This window comes from Camelus bactrianus, chromosome 18 (genome assembly GCF_048773025.1).
Source record: "Camelus bactrianus isolate YW-2024 breed Bactrian camel chromosome 18, ASM4877302v1, whole genome shotgun sequence".
Taxonomy (NCBI): domain Eukaryota; kingdom Metazoa; phylum Chordata; class Mammalia; order Artiodactyla; family Camelidae; genus Camelus; species Camelus bactrianus.
The window spans coordinates 7,366,360-7,381,882 of record NC_133556.1 but is presented as its reverse complement, the minus strand read 5'-3'; the positions used below and the strand labels follow the sequence as shown (position 1 = coordinate 7,381,882).

General features: G+C 57.7%; 1 protein-coding gene across 3 annotated transcripts in view; it reads right to left on the bottom strand.

The window, feature by feature from the left end:
- Positions 1–3: 3 nt before the first annotated feature.
- CUX1 (cut like homeobox 1) overlaps positions 4–15,523 on the bottom strand; it is a 353,997-nt gene continuing 338,477 nt past the window's right edge. For all 3 annotated transcript variants that reach the window (XM_074345867.1, XM_074345866.1, XM_074345865.1), the window contains exons 15-23: positions 8,367–8,494; positions 7,613–7,679; positions 6,824–6,936; positions 4,330–4,446; positions 3,108–3,191; positions 2,429–2,485; positions 1,956–2,036; positions 1,097–1,161; positions 4–870 (exon numbers count right to left, since the gene is read on the bottom strand). In XM_074345867.1, the coding sequence (XP_074201968.1) occupies positions 801–870; positions 1,097–1,161; positions 1,956–2,036; positions 2,429–2,485; positions 3,108–3,191; positions 4,330–4,446; positions 6,824–6,936; positions 7,613–7,679; positions 8,367–8,494 (782 nt within the window). In that variant the 3' untranslated portion in view covers positions 4–800. The remainder of the gene's footprint in view (positions 871–1,096; positions 1,162–1,955; positions 2,037–2,428; positions 2,486–3,107; positions 3,192–4,329; positions 4,447–6,823; positions 6,937–7,612; positions 7,680–8,366; positions 8,495–15,523) is intronic.

Below are 15,523 nucleotides of genomic sequence, written 5' to 3'. Positions count from 1 at the left end.
CAGTGTGGCTGCAACAGTGTGTTTATTCAAAATGTGCAAAGCTGAACATGCAAGTGCAAATCTAACTTAAGAAGATCTGCCCGTGGCCCCAGGGTGGCCATGCTAGGATGGCCCACAGCCAGTCCTTGGTCTGAAGAGCCTAGGGCATGGGGCTCACTGGAGATTCCTTCTCTTCTAGAAGCCAGAATATCTTGCTAAAGAAGAAAGCAAAAATCATAGTGGGTCTAAGGGTCTGGGGAGGGGTAACAAAAGCTATCCTGCCCTCTGGGCTCCCTCTCTTCTTGGGGTGGAGTGGGGTGGTGGCAGGGGCTGGACTCAAAGCCTGCTGGCCTGCAAGGAAGGGCTTCCACCTCTTGGGGGAATGGTGATGGATCCTAGGGGAGCCTAAGGGATCCCAGATTCTGCCACAGAGAGGCCCAGGGGGTCCCAACTGGATTAACCACAGCCAGAATCAGTGGGAACTCAGTGTCATGGCTGGGAGGTCTCTGCCACCTGGGCTAGTAGTCAGGCTTTGGGTGAGACCCAGGCTGGGTCATCAGCCTGAGATGGGCCTGAGGGGGTCCCTTTGGCTCAGTCTGGCTTGGCCTTGGAGCTTTTTGGAACTCAGGGGCCTGATGTGGCTGAGACCATCTTTTAAGGGGGCCTAAGAGGACCTGGGGACCTCTGGCACTTTTGGGTGGAGGGCAAGGGCAGTCTCTACGTGGGGGATGCTCTAGGGAAGCCTAAGTCATTAGAAGCAGCTGAACAAGCAGGGGTGGGGAATGCAGCCATCACTGTCTTAGGAGGGAAGACCCAGGACGTCACTGCCACAAGTCACCGGCTGCCGCCCCATTGTCATTCTCGTGGAACTTGTGCAGGTGATCAGCGAACCTGTGGGCCATAGAAACCTTTGCTGAGGCTGAGTGTGAGAAGGAGAGAGATGGGGGTTGGGGTGGGCATGGAGATCTCCAGCGGGTGCGCACCCTGTGCTGGCATGGGGGCTATGGGGTGGACCAGATGGGGGCTGTGATAGAAGGCTGGGGGGCAGGGAACATAAGAACACATTGGTACTCGGGGCTCAGGATGGGGCCGTGGTGGAGCCCAGGTGGGTCCTTACTTCTTGGCGCAGAAGGTGGCACAGTCCCGCTCCATGCTCTCGCTCCATGCCAGCTTGTAGAGCACCTGCCCCAGGGGAGACACGGTGAGCTGCCTGTGCGGCCTCACGGCTACTTCTGCAGTCCACCTACGGCCCCTGGTCTTGGCTTCCTGGCATGTGAAGTTTCTCGTGGCCCAGGCCCTACAGCACATGGGCCTTAGAGATGCTCTTGTCCCTACCAGTTTCACAGATAGTCAGGCCTGAGCACTGAGCTGCCATCCCTAATGCTGGGAGTACCACTGGTGGGACTGGGACCTGCTGGGCCCTGGGGTCAGATTTGGAGCCCAGGCTAGCCATAGAGGGGCCATCTTGACTGTGGCCTCACTGGAGGTGGATCCCTGAGGCTGGAGCCTTCCATAGGCACGCTCTACCCCCGCCTCTTTCCCTGACTTGCGGCCAGGCAGGCATCACTAGACAGGCCCCTGCACGTGCTGTGCCCACTAACTGGGATGCCCCTCTGCACCTGAGGAGATTCGACTCAAGATGTCCCTTCTCTGTGCAGCCCACCTGGCTGTCCCTTAGTAGAATCAGTTAGGCTGTTTTCCCGCCTACCTCAGCCTCCCCCAGGGACCCTTCCCTCCAGGACTGGACCCTGGATGGAGTCAGCCAGGCCTCTTCCACAGAGTGGGTGGGTTGCTGTCCCAGCCAGAGGGCCTGTGGGGTGGGCTTGTCATCCCCAGGGTGGGATGAGGCCCCTGATGGGGAAAGAAGTGGCCAAGAGCAGACTCTGTGCCTGGAGGATAGGCCAACAGGGTCCCTGCCACCCCTGGAGGTAGGGGGAGCATGGTGAACGCATCTCTGGCTGCGCCTGGACACTCACCAGGAAGACCAGGCAGTGCAGGAAGAGCGTGTAGAAGAAGCCGATGGTGCGCGCCATCTTGTTGGAGAGAACCAGCCGCCCCTGGGGAGCAAGCAAGGCGTGAGTAGGGATGGGGCAGGCCTCACCCACCCCTGGCAGGGCTGCCTTCTGCCCCAGGGCAGCAAAGGGCAGGAAGGGTCAGCGGCGGGGCTTCTGCTCCACTGTATAGGCTGGGAACTTAGGCCACAGGGATGCTATGGAATGGCGCCCCCCTGTGGCACAATTCCAGAACCTACCATGGATAATGCTGCCAGAGGAGCTGTCCTAGAGGGGCAGGGACCCTGTTTCGGGTCACACAGCCACTCTTGACAGGGCCTGTGAGGGGGTCAGTGGGGTCCCTGGGGCTTCCCAGACTGGCCTGGAGGGCAGGTGACGAGGTGCCCAGAGTCAAAGGCTCAGGCCTGTCTCTGGTGGGCACAGGCGAGGAGACTTACCATGCTGAGTGTGGCCTTGTCCCAGGGGCTCAGGCTCAGGTACTTCCGCTGTCGCTCCTGAAAGGGGAGGAGTGATGAGGAGAGGACCCCAAAGGGCCCCGAAGCCCGAGCTCACTGCAGAGAGGGACCCTGCCCTGCTGTCCCTGCAGAAACTTGGGGACTGCCAGGGGCCTCTCTGGTTCCCAGTCCCACTCAGGGTGACATCGTAGGCTCCCCTGTGTGAGCAGAGCCAGTGACAGGAGCTGCTGCCCCCTCTGCGGTGGCCCATTCTGCCTACAGGGAGGTCTGCAGGGTGGGGCTTCTGCAGCCTGAGAGGTAGGGGAGGGGGTTACAAGTCCCCCAAGCCCCCCACCCCCTGCCTGACACTGGGAGCCCCTTGCTTGCCTGCCTTCCCTCCACAGTGTGCACCTGGGGTGTGTTCGCACCCTCACACAGCTGTCAGCAGGTGTTCCCGGTGCTCTGTGCCCACCCGGCGGGACCCCAGGCTCCCCTGGTACCAAATGCACATGGAGGAGGTTGCCCCGGTGATCTGGTGTGTCGGGGTGCAAAGTCAGGGGTGCAGGGTGAGACTGGGTCTGAGTGACTGGACTGGGGCTGGTGGAGGGGGGCTGGAGAAAGGCTGAGGCCGGCTGTGTGGGTGGGTGGCCCGGGCTGCCCAGAGGAGACCCGGCCCACGCACCCGCTTGCTGAAGGAGGAGAAGGGGTCCAGACGCTCCTCGTACTGGGTGGAGTACCGCAGCTCCGTGTCGTCACTGCCGCTGCCCTGTGGGGAAGAGAGGAGGACAGACCAAGTCAAGGGGCCCAACAGGAAGGCCAGGGCCGAGGGACTGCAGGCCGACAGCCTCACAGGGAGCCTCAGAGTCCTCATTAGCCCAGCGGAGGCCACCAGTGTGTAGCACTAGTTTGCACAGAGTCTGGGCGCCCTCTGGTGGCCTGAGAACAGCTCCAACCAGTGGTTTGGGGGCCAGTGGCTGAGAGTCGCGTCCCAGGGAGACCCCCCAGCACACACTGCTCCCCACCCTCCTCTGTCTCCCCACAGTCTCAGAAGGGTTTTCTTGCACCAGGTGGTCCCCTGTGAGGCCTAGGGGCTGAGAGAAGCCGGGGAGGGTCCTCTGGGCCCACAACAGAGTGGTTTCTGTTCCATTCTCTTGATTGGTTTTTGGAATGTTGGACCAAATTCAGGTGTTTGTTTTTGTTTTTTAACATTTTTTATTGATTTATAATCATTTTACCGTTGTGTCAAATTCCAGTGTAGAGCACAATTTTTCAGTTATACATGAACATATATATATTCATTGTCACATTTTTTTCTCTGTGAGCTACCGTAAGATCTTGTATATATTTCCCTGTGCTATACAGTATAATCTTGTTTATCTATTCTACAATTTTGAAATCCTGGTCTATCCCTTCCCACCCCCCGCCCCCTTTTTTATTGAGTTATAGTCATTTTACAATGTTGTGGTTTTTGTTTTTAATATAAGTTTAAAACATATGGATTCCCTAGGCCTGTCCTGAATGCTCAACATCCCTGGGGTTAAATTCCCAGATCCTGGGGTCAGCTAGTAGGTCCCAGAGGGGTCACCTGGGCCTGCGGGCCTGCGGCCTGAGAGCCCTGCCTCCTGCTGTACGTCATCGCCTCCTGACTGGTTCTTTTTTTTTTTTTTTTTTTCCTTTCTGGCTGGTTCTGCTGAATGAACTACCATAAGGGCACCACTGTGGGCGGCCCTTCCCAGCTGAGGGAGGGCAGCTGGCAGGCATGAGGGGATCGAATGGCCTCTGGGGGCCCCAGGCCCAGGGCTGCCCGGCAGCTCCCTGCCCCCGCCCCGCCCACCTTGGAAGGCCCAGACTACCTCTCTCCCTTGCCCGGTACACCTGGGGCTGAACTTGGGGAGGGCGCTCACCCGGCCAGGGTAGCTCTGCAGGAACTTGATCTTCTCAAAGAGTTTGATGTTGTCAGCGCGCAGGCTGTCCAGCTCACTCTGCAGGGCCTGGATGGTGTGCTGGGCCAGGCGGTTCTCCTGGGGGAAGGCAGGGGTGGGTGGGCAGATGGGCAGGGCCAGCCGAGGGAGGGGTCGGGGGAGAGGCCTCCTCTGTGCTGGCACAGGACCTGCTCCATCTACCTGGAGCCCCTCTTGGCCTGGGCCGTCCCCTGGACCTGTTAGCCTCAGCTCAAAGCTGCCTGCTTTTGGGAGACCCCGCACCAGGCAGAAGTCACAGTTCTTGGGTCAGATTTCTTCCTGTTTTGTTTGTTTATGGTATTATCAGCTTAAAAATTAATACTTAGATATAATTCATATAACATGCACATCACCACTTTAAAGTGTACAATTCAGTTTTTCTTTTTAGTATATTTGCAGTGTTATACAAGCACCCTCACTATCTCTGTCGCCCCAATGAGAAGCTCCACACCTGCCAGCAGCCGCTCCCCCCACTCCTCCCCCGACCCCGGAACCACCGATCTGCTTTCTGTCTCTATGGATTTGCCTTTTCTGGACATTTCCTATAAATGAAACCATACAATATGTGATTTTAATGTTTGCCAGTCCAGGGGCAAAGTGAAATGTGATCTCATTTTTCAACTTATTAAAACGCTCAAATAGGTGTTTTGTTCATACTGCTAAAAATTCAGAAGGATGAAAAAAGTACATGGTAGTGCGGCAGTTCCTCAAAAAATTAAAAATAAAATTATCATACAATCCAGCAAGTCCACTTCTGGGTATCCACCCCAAAGAACTGAAAGCAGGACTTGAGAGAGATTTGCACTCCCATGTTCACAACAGCATTATTAACAATAGCCGAAAGGTGGAAGGAACCCAAATGCCCATGGACAGATGAAAGGATAAACAAAAGGTGGTGCATCCACACAGTGGAATATTACTGAGCTTTAAAAAGGAAGGAAATTCTGACACCTGCGACAACATGGATGAAACCAGAGGACATCATGCTAAGTGAAATAAGCTAGTCACAGAAAAGACAAATATTCTATGATTCCACCTATATGAGACGCCTAGTCACATTCATAGAGACAGGGTAGCATGGTGGTTACGGGGGTAGGGGAAGGAGGAGTGAGTGTCTAATCAGCACAGTGTTGCAGTTTGGGAAAATGAAAACATTCTAGAAAAGGATGGTGATGATGGTTGCATAACAGTGTGAATGTACTTAATGCCACTATACTGTACACTTAAAAATGGTTAATTAAGACGGTAAATTTTAAGTTATGTGTCTCTTATCACAACTTAAAACAAGTACATGGTAAAGAGTCTAGACTTTTAAAGCAAAAAAAAAAATTATAAATACCCCCCCCCCTTTCAAAAATCTAATTTGAAAGGCTGCTTTTAAGGGGTGCCTAGCCATCCACAGTATGCTTGTCCCTAGTCCCCAGAGGGCATGTGGGTGTCACCTGTTCACTGCCTGTGCAGGCAGCCATGAAGGGAGCAGCCCTGACGGTCCTTCATTGGAAACCTCTTGCTCCAGAGCCCAGATCACAGACAGTCCCGCTGGATCTGGCCTGCCCTTGTCGCCGGGCGGTACTGGGCCTGGCCTGCAGTGGGCGCTTGGCGAAGGTCTGCCTCCTGGAGACCTCAGCTTGGAAACCCCATGGGGGTAGTAGCCCTCTCTCCCTGATCCTCTCTCTTGTCTCCTGTTGCCCTCTGTTCCGGGGACCACAGCCATCTGCTATGAGTGCTGCAGTCACCATCCATCTGTCAACAGTGCCCACGAGAAGGTGCTGCGTGTGGAAGACCTACATGTAGCTGGACTGGTCACCTTTGCAGACCAGACTGCCCCTCCCTCCAGGTGGGTCACCAGGTGGGTGCTTAGCAGCCAGCAGGCTCTCTTGGACCCCACAGAGCTCCTAGCCATCTCTAGACTGTTCATCTTCTTAGGGTTCAAAGACCCTCCTCCCTGGGACCTGCCTCTGCTTCCCCATCCCCCCACCTGACTGAGATGTGTCTTCCTGGATGATGGTGACCACCTCTGATCATCTTTCCCGGCTAGGCTTCTGTCTGAATTGGCTGCCCGAGTGAACTTCTTACCCTCCATCCTGGCAGTGTTGGTCCCCTACCTAAATCCTTTGGTGGCGCCCCAGCTTGGCAGCAGGGCCCTCACCTGGTGACTCTCTGTTTTGTCCCTGCAGACCTAGAATGACCTGCATGCCCTTCTGGCTCCTCGGCCTCCCTTTTCTGTTCACTTCTCTCCTTTCTCTTGAGTGTCTGATTCTTCTTTCAAAGCCCAGCATGGCATGGCCTCCTCTAGGAAGCCCTCCCTGAGTGCACAGAACAAATCTGATCCCACTGAGGTTTACAGTCTGTGACACATCCTTCTGCCCCAAGCCTGTGTGTCGTCCACTGTGTCCTCAGGTCCAAGGAGTGCAGGGGAGGGAAGGACATGACTCACAGCCTCCAGCTCCTGGTTCCGGGCCCGGAAGCGCTCCCTCTGGCTGGAGATGATGGAGAGCAGCGAGTCTACCTGGCTCTCGGGGAGGGCGCCACTGGCTGGTGCTGAGGGTCCTAAGAAGAGGGGACAGTAGCTTGGGTGGTGGGAGGCACAGCCCAGCAGTGGGCCCACAGGTCACCAGCTCTGAAGGAGCTCTGGCCAAGTGTCATGGGGTAGAAGCCACAGGGTGTCTGAGCACAAGGTGCTGAGAGGCTAGGGCAGTGGGGGAACCAGGGGAGCAGGGAGCGGGGCATGAGAACAGGGGCCTTTGGAGAGGAGGCCCCAAAGCCCCCGACCCTTACTCTATTCTTGCATCTGAGACTCTTACATCTGTCAGGCTGAGCCCCTACTTCCTGCAGAAGCAAAGGGACACTGAGGGCACTGGGTACCATCCCCCCTGCCACTGCCACCATGTGCTGGCCCAGCCACCCTGAGTTTTGACCTCAGCCCCCGAGGAGGCTACCTCCCCTCTGGTTCTGTGGCTGCATAATCTCAGGGCTGAGGCCTCTGGAAGGAGATGACCAACGCCCCCCCCCAGCCTTCGACAGACCACTGGCCCGGCCGAGGGGCCGCAGTCCCTACGTGGTGGTGTCAGGCTGAGGCCTAGAAGGGCAAGTGGGTTTCTGCTGCGTTGCTGGCCTGGGGGCCTGACTTCTCGGGGGGAGGGGAGCGTTCCTCGGGGCTCGGGCTGCACCGCCCCATCTCCCTTCCCCCTCCCGCCCTGTCCATCACTGCCTGGGCCTTCCTCACCATAGAACAGGGCAGTGGCCTCCTTGATGGGCTCGGGGATCTTCTCCAGGCCGAGCTCGGCTGCGCCCTGCAGGTGAGAGGAAGAGGTCAGGGAGGTGCCTCCACACATGGCGTTGAGCACAGCCTTCTGGGGTGCCAAACAAATAAGGAGGGCTGAGAGAGGATGCTTTGCACGCGCCACCAAAGAGAATGCTGGGCCCCAAGTTTGCCCCTAAGCCAGAGCTCAGTAGCCGGGCTCGTACCTGGCCATTCGGCCCTGAAGGGCGTCACAGGCTGGGCAATCCCGGCCCTGCCAGCCAGCCCACCAGGTGGCCCAGGTCAGCCCAGTTTCTCTCCCTGAGCCCCATTTCTTCATCTATAAGATGAGATGGGTGACATGATGACCTCCCAGGGCCCTTAAGGCTCCAGCCTTCCCTGTTCTTGGGGCCTCGGGTCCTTCAGCTGTGAGATGAGGGGATAATCCTGGCCTTGTTTCTGCCCAGAGCTCCCAGGGCAGAGGTCCAAGGGTGCTCTGGGCCAGCTGGAGGAGGCCTGCCTTCTGCCCTGTGGCCTGGCATCCCCAACAGGGCTTTGTGGCAAAGTGAGAGGACCAAACCTAGAGGTGGTAGGTGACAGCCCCTGTGGGCTTGGGGTGGGGCAGGCGGACACCAGCTGCCTGAGGAACGGGCTGGTTTATTGGGGAAGCTGGGGTTTTGTGAGGCTGAGAGAGCCCTGGGCAGGCAGTGAGGGAGCAGAGTGGAGGGGGTGGGCTCACCTCGGCATCCGGCCGCTGGATGGACTGGATGGTGCTGAGGTCCTGCTCCAGGCGGGCGATCAGGTCCCTCTGCTCAGCGGCTGTGGCCATGGCCTCGGTGACATGGACCTGCAGCTCCGCACAGCGCCCTGTGCCAAAGAAAGATGTGGCCTTCAGAGGGAGCCTGGTGGGACCCATGGTGCTTCCTGTCCCCCCAGCCCCGTGCCTCCCAACCCACAGCTAGTGCCACTGCCCTGGGACCAGCGTTAGACCAGCCAGCAGGATTGGGGCGCTCCTGGCCTAAGAGCTCACTCTGCTCGTAGAATTCTCTGGGTAGGGGAGGGCGGCCAGGTCAGAGATTTAGGAGAAACGGGTCTGCACTGGCTCTGCCATGACCAGCTCGGGGAGCCTGGCCGGTGCCTCTCCCTCTCCAGACCTCACTGCCTCTGTAAAGCAGGGCAAGGAAGTTGACCCTCAAATTTCTTCCAGGGCTAATGCCCTGGGATAATGACCAGACGCAGGCTTGGGGGTAGGAATGGGGAGAAAGGGAAGGGAGGTGCAGTGGGAGGTCGGGTTGGGGGCGGGCAGGCCTCCCTTAGACCCAGCAGGGGCCGGGGGAGTGAGGGGGTCCCACCTCTGGAGCTGACACCAGACCTGCTCAGCCCCTCCCCACCAACGGGCACAGTGTTAGGGATGAGGTGCCCTCCCACCTCTGCAGGATTCCCCTGACCCACAGCCCCATCCCTCTCCCCTATCCCAGCACCAGGTGCCATCTTCACAACCAAGCAAATCCAAAACAATTCTGTGCAGAGACATCCTGGCCCTCTTGGAGGGTGGGAGACATTGAAGAGTTCTCCCAGCACAGTCCCCGTGGGTGCCCTCAGCCACTGGCAGGGAGGACGGCAGTGGCCTGGGAGGTGGGCAGGCACGAGTTTGAGGTCCGGCCCTACTTCTCGTTGGCTGTGTGACTCTGGGCAGAGACTTGCCCTGTCTGGGCCTTATTTATAAGATGGTGACAATATATTTAGCTCAGAGAGGGAGGCCAAGGCCTGAGGCCTGAGGCCTAGAGTGCTGTCCTTTGGGGTAGACTCTGTGGCCACCAGGGGGCACTGTGGCCTCAGAAATGCCCAAAGGCCTCAGGCTGTGGGCAGTGCCTGGAGAATGGCCCTGCTGCCTCCTTGGCAGACTCTCCGCTCATTGCAAGGCCTGCTGACCAGCCAGCCTCCCCCCACCGGCTCCACCTCCTGGTGCCTGTTGCACAGCAAGCTCTTTACGCATCTCACAACAGTCAAGTCAGTCAGGTAAGATGATTTCCATTTGACAGATGAAGACCTGAGGCTTCCCAGGCGGGGACCAAACCCACTCCTGGCTGTCCACTCCTGGCCACAACCAAGGTCCCCCCACACCAAGGTCTCTGAATGGATTTCTTCCTTCAGAGACCACCGAGCGCTCTCTGTACCTGGCAGGTAGTGGTGTCAGTGGAAGTGAGGGGTCCGAGGTGGGGCTGGGGAAAGAGGCTGGGCCTGAGGGCAGGGCCAGGACATGGAGGGAGGGTAGGGGTGGCAGGGTTGGGGTCTTGCCTTCAGCCTGCAGGCCCTGGGTGGCCTACAGGAGCTTTAAGCAGATCCCAGAGGGAGAGGCCCAGAGAGACTGCAAATGCCGCCACCCGCTGGCCTGTGCGAGGGTTCCCCTGCCTGCCACGCACACACTTAGGAGGGAGGGGAATGGAGTCAGAGTGAGGTGTGGACAGGGCATCGTTATCAGAGGTGAAGGGCCTGGACCAAGGTAGGGGACAGATACAGTTCTGAGCACTGGGTGGCCACAGGGACAGCCACAAACAGGAACACATCCAAAAATGGTGCTGGTGGACAGACCCCTGGACAGACAGAGGGTGTTGAGCCAGAGATGGCTCAGGTGAGCAGTCTCCCACCCCAGGGGCAGAAGGGACAGGGCAGGGGTTGGGGAGCCTGTGGGGAGGCGGCCTGCTGCCCAATCCCTGGAGGTGTGCATGTCTCATGATACCGAGGGGACCCAAGCCCGGCACGGCGGTTGGAGAAAATGCCAGTGAGATGATTCCTTGGCCAGCTCCCCGGGGGGAGGAGCGACTTGCAGCTCCAGGAGCCGTCCGTGGGCATGGCGGGGGAGCGAGCACCAGCCCGGGTTTCCTGTGCATTTGTGCCATGTGTGCTGCTGTCTGGGTGGGCACGCAGGTCCTCACCCGGGCACACATGTGACACTCTGACAGTAAACCTTCCATCCCAGGCTGCCCCGGCCGGCTGGTGTCAGGCCACTCTGTTAAGCTGGGCTCTAGGGCCTGTCACAGCCCCTGCTGCAAATGCTTCCAGACACTGGGGGTGCCGCTGAGGAGACCTCTGGGGGTGCAAGTCTGAGTGTTGGGGCTGGCTGCTCCTGGAGGGCTGGCTGGCGGGCACTCATTAGGTGTGGAGGTGGCTGCCCGTGAGGCACAGGGAAGAGGCTGGGCAGCAGAGGTGATGGGGCAAGTCGGAGGGGAGGCCTGGGGCGAGAGCAGGGGCCCTGCCACCCCTCACTTCCTCTGTCTCCTCTGCTGGGGGAGGGAACATGCAGACAGAGATTTGGGGTCTCGTCTCTGGGTGACCACCAGGTGTCAAGGGAGAGTCCTGAGCTGGAGTCTGGCAGAACTGGGCTTGAATTCTGGCCCTGAGGCAATGAGGTAGAAAGTACTGGAAAGAGTAGTGACCCCATTGTTGTAGAGGACTCAGGAGGGTGGGTCCATGTCTGGAACTGGCCCCCCAAATTTGGACGGGGTGAGCAGCTGCTTGGTTTATCTCTGTTGAGTGTGAGGTCCTGGTGCAAGAGCTAAGGGGACGTCTGTGGTGGGGAGGTGGACCCACGGGCCTGAGGCTGGGAATACAGGCCGAGGGGGCCTCCAGGTCCAGGGGTGGCTGCGCCCGCACCAGTGGACATGGATGCCCAGAGAGTGTGATGTAAGCATGACCAAAACTTCTGGGGATGCTGACATTTTCAGGGGTGTCACAGGAAAGACCTGAAGAAGAGGTAGCAGGAAGCGGTGGCGGGGTGGGGCGGTGGATCAGGAGGAAGTGTGTGAAGGCACCAAGTTGAATAGGGACCGTCAATGAGTAGGGAGGGGTCCCTGATGTCTCAAGAAAGGCTGAGTGAGGTGGGAGCTGGAGGGTATGGTCAAGGTGGTGGTGGAGCAGGGAGCAGCAGGGGTGCAGGGCGGGACCTGGGGACAAGCCCACTCTGGACAGATGCCAGATGGGGCGGAGCGATGGGGTGGGTTCTGCTCAAGAGAGGGCGTCTTCAGGAGTGCGCTGCAGGGCGGAGTATCTGCAGCCTGGGGAAAGCTGTGCAGAGGAAGAGGCTGCGTCTTGGGGTTGGGGGCGTCAGAGGGACGAGCGCCTCGCCTCTGAAAGGTAACCTGTCAGGCAGGCCCAAGAAAGTCCCTCTCTCTTTATGCAGGTTTATGGGACCTCGTCCTCCCGGGAGAATGTGGGAAGGCTTTCTAGGGGGTGCATTCCACAGAGGGGAGAAAGAAATCAAAGCAGTATCAAGGCCAAGACTTAAGGAAACTGGGCTATGGCTTGAGGTCGAGACCTGATTTCTGACTGCGCGTTGATCAAATGCAGAAACTTATCCCAATTGGAGTCGGGTGGCAAGGTCTGGGGGTGTCATGCTCATGGCTTTCCCGAAGGTGAGGGACCCCTATTAAATCAGCCACCTGCAGGCCAGCGGCTCGCTGTACACTGTCCCTCTTCTTGGAGGGCTCTGAGGGGAGTCGGACGCCAGCACGTCCACCCTCTCCCCACCTCTGTGCCTGTGCGTCCCCACAGGCGGCCAGGGACGAGTGCCGCACGCTCCCGGTGCCTGCGGACGCCAGCCCCTCACTCCCACACAAGGGCGTCCCCAGCCTGCCGCCACCATCTCCTGCAGCTCGTGCTTCTCCCCACAAGCAGGCAAGCACGTTATCCGCCCATCTGAAATGCACGTGTGCGCACACAGCCCCCCAGCCTCTTGACCCCACCCACAGCTCCCTTCAGCAAAACTCCCCAGAGGAGTTGTCTGCTCTCAAGTGTCCACTTCCTTAAATTCTTCCCATCAGACTTGGACGCCAGCTGCCCTTGCTAAGGTGGCTGATGACCTCGCACCTTGCTAGGTCCACTTTTCTCAGCCATCATATTATTGACCCATCAGCACCTGTTTCCAGTCACCCTCCTGGGCCTCCTGCCCTCTGGCCTGGCTGCTCCTTCTCAGTTTCCTTTGCTGGTTCTCCTCCTCTCTAAGCTCTGAACGCTGCTGCACCTAGGGTGCCGCCCCTGCACGCCTTTCTCTCCCCTGTCTCTGGCTGTGGCCACCTCCACCTCGAGTGCCATTTATAAGCTGATGACCCTCCAGGGTCATCCACGTGCATCTCCAGTCTGCTCCTCTCCCTGGGCCCGTGCTCCACTTGGCTGTCTAACTGGCACCTCAGACTTAACGGGTCCAAATTGATGCCTGACACCAACCCCCCCACCATCCCTCTAACCTGCTTTGCCCCAGCAGGAGCCCCCATCATGTGGCCCTGGGAGGCGGTGTCTGCAGGACTGAGAGGAGTAGAGACAAGGCCAGTCTTCACTGGCTCAGACCAAACAAGGGGCCATCCTTGCTCTTCTCCGTCACTCCTTACATCTAATCTGTTGCAAGTCCTATTTTTGGCTTTCCCTTCCAGACAGATCCAGAATCCAATCAGTTTCACCACCGCTGCCACCTGGTCTGAGTCACAACCTCTCATCTTGACTGTGGCAACAGCCTCCTCCCTGTTCTCCCTTTTTCCACTCTCACCCCTAAAATCTGGTCACGAAGCAGCAGCCAGAGAGAGCCTTTTAAACGGTAAGATCAGACCACCCTCTGTTCAAGCCCTCCAATGGCCCCTGCATCTCTCAGAGTAACAATAGCCAGGCCCCACCTGCCACGCCTCTCCCTTGCCTCTCCGACCTCGTTGCCTCCCACTCCTCCCCTTGGTCACTTTGCTCCAGATGTAATGGTTTCCAGGCGCATTTGTACCACAGGAACTTTGGACTTGATATTCCCTCTGCCTGGAATATTCTTCCCAGGTCAGTGCTCAGATGCCCCCTTAACACCAATTACAGGACGGCGCCTGTGCTGTGGTTCTGCACCCTGTTCTGTCTCCCCTCTGGGCTGTTAGCGACTCGAGGCTGCCAGACATCTAGCTTGGAGCACGTCCCTGGCCCAGAGCGACTATCTGCTGAATGAATTGGTGAAGATGCTCCAAGAGGGATGTGGCCTTGGCTGGGCCTGTGCCTGCCCTTCACCCTAGATCTCAGCACAGTGACATTCAAGGCCAGGTCATTATTGGGGGGCTGTCCTATGCATTTTAGGATGCTTATCAGCACCTCTGGCCTCTACCCTCTAGATGCCAGTAGTACCTCCCTGCTCAGTTGCGAAAGCCCTAGATGTCCCCGGGGCAAAGTCACCCACCCCAGTTGAGAACCATGGGAGGCGTCTGGGTTTGGCTGAAAGGAGGCAGGGATCAGCCCTGACAGATGCTAACTGAGACAGGTCTCTAAGAGGCAACGGACTCCGTGGAAGGCACAGCCCCCTCTCCACGGGAGTGGGGAGCAGGGGATCTTGCCTTCCTATCTGTAGCTGAGTCCAAGTTGGCAGCCCCAGCTACCCAAGGAACCAGGCACTTGAGTTTTCAGCAGGGGGCGGAAGGGAGAGCTGCCAAGAGTGGAGGACTCTGCTGCCCATCCTGGTGCCAACTGGTATATCACGGGCGTCACTGGTGGTGACCTGGCTAACCTGTGGGAGTGCCTGGTCCTGTGCAGGGGCCCCTCCTGCTCTAGCACAAGGTGGAAATAGCTGGGACTGGAGGGAGCTGCTCCAGCAACGAGATTCATGAAACACCGTCAGTAGACAGCACTGATGTCCTGTGGGCCCGAGGTGGCTCAGGCGCCGAGCCGCGCAGTCTGCGGGTGTTACCTATCACTTAGCCCCCCCGGCAGCTCTGCGAGTTCAGCGTTATTACATCCCCTTTACAGAGACGGAAGCGGAAGCTCGGAGAAGTGAAATTCACTCATTCATTCAGAAGAGATTTCCTGAGGATCGACTAAGACTCGCCCAAGGTCAGCAGCTGGAAGAGAAGATGCTGGGCCACCTGCCCACCGAGGAGGGGCCCCTGCAAAGTGAGGGGGTCCTCAAACCTCAGTCCTTGGAGCCCCTACCTCCACCCTGAACAGAGGAGCTCTGCTGTTACTGGTCCACAGACTGTTTTGTTTGAAGAGAAAAAAAAAGGCTATGCCTCTTGACATTCTGAGAGTCCGAGCTACTTAGAAGAGGCAGGAACTTGGAACTGCCGGCCGCAGCCTGGGCATGGCTGTGTCTCTCATTCCCATCCAGACAGCTCACCCCCTACTGGGTGGGTCAGACCCCGATCGAGGGCCAGCTGGCCAGGGGCCCCACCAGCATCACAACAGTTCTCCTCAGCCCTCTGGTTCTCACCATCTTGGCTCCTCACACGTAGGCCTGCAAACTGCGTGCCCCCAAAGCCAACAACTAGGGCCATGGAGGAAGTAGTAATACACCCCAAGGCAGCCACTTGGAAGCCCTTTGAAACACAAGCAGACAGGGTCGCTGAGGACGACTCACGCGCTCTATGATCACATCACCACGGCGCCTTACCCTGTATACCTGCAGTTCCTTAGTGCATCAAATAAGGCGCCTGATTTTGCTCAGGCCCACTTAACTAGAGAGAAAGGAGAAAGGCCGCACACAGGGAGGCTGAACACTGTGCCCGCGTGGGAACAGCACCCAACTGCAGTCAGAGCATGAAATCTTGCTCCCTTTTCTGCCTCTGGAGCTGGCTGTTTACAAAAACAGAGTCAGCCCTGCAAAACCACGTGGGACTGCAGTTTGGCTTAGTTAAATCTCACTGCAAAAACACTTAGGGAGACTTTCTGGGTAAAAAGACTTTGTACTAAGTGCTTTTTTCTTTTGCATTTTATATTTTAATTTAAAAGATCTTTAAAAAGTGAGGGTCTACCTAAACTAGCAATCAGAAAAGTAGCAGCATGTTAGCAGAGTAAGATTTAAGTTTTCTAACACGAAAATGGCAGAACCTTACTACTTCTATGCCGATTTCTCCCATGGTGCTGGGGCTGGGGCAGCTCCAGATACAT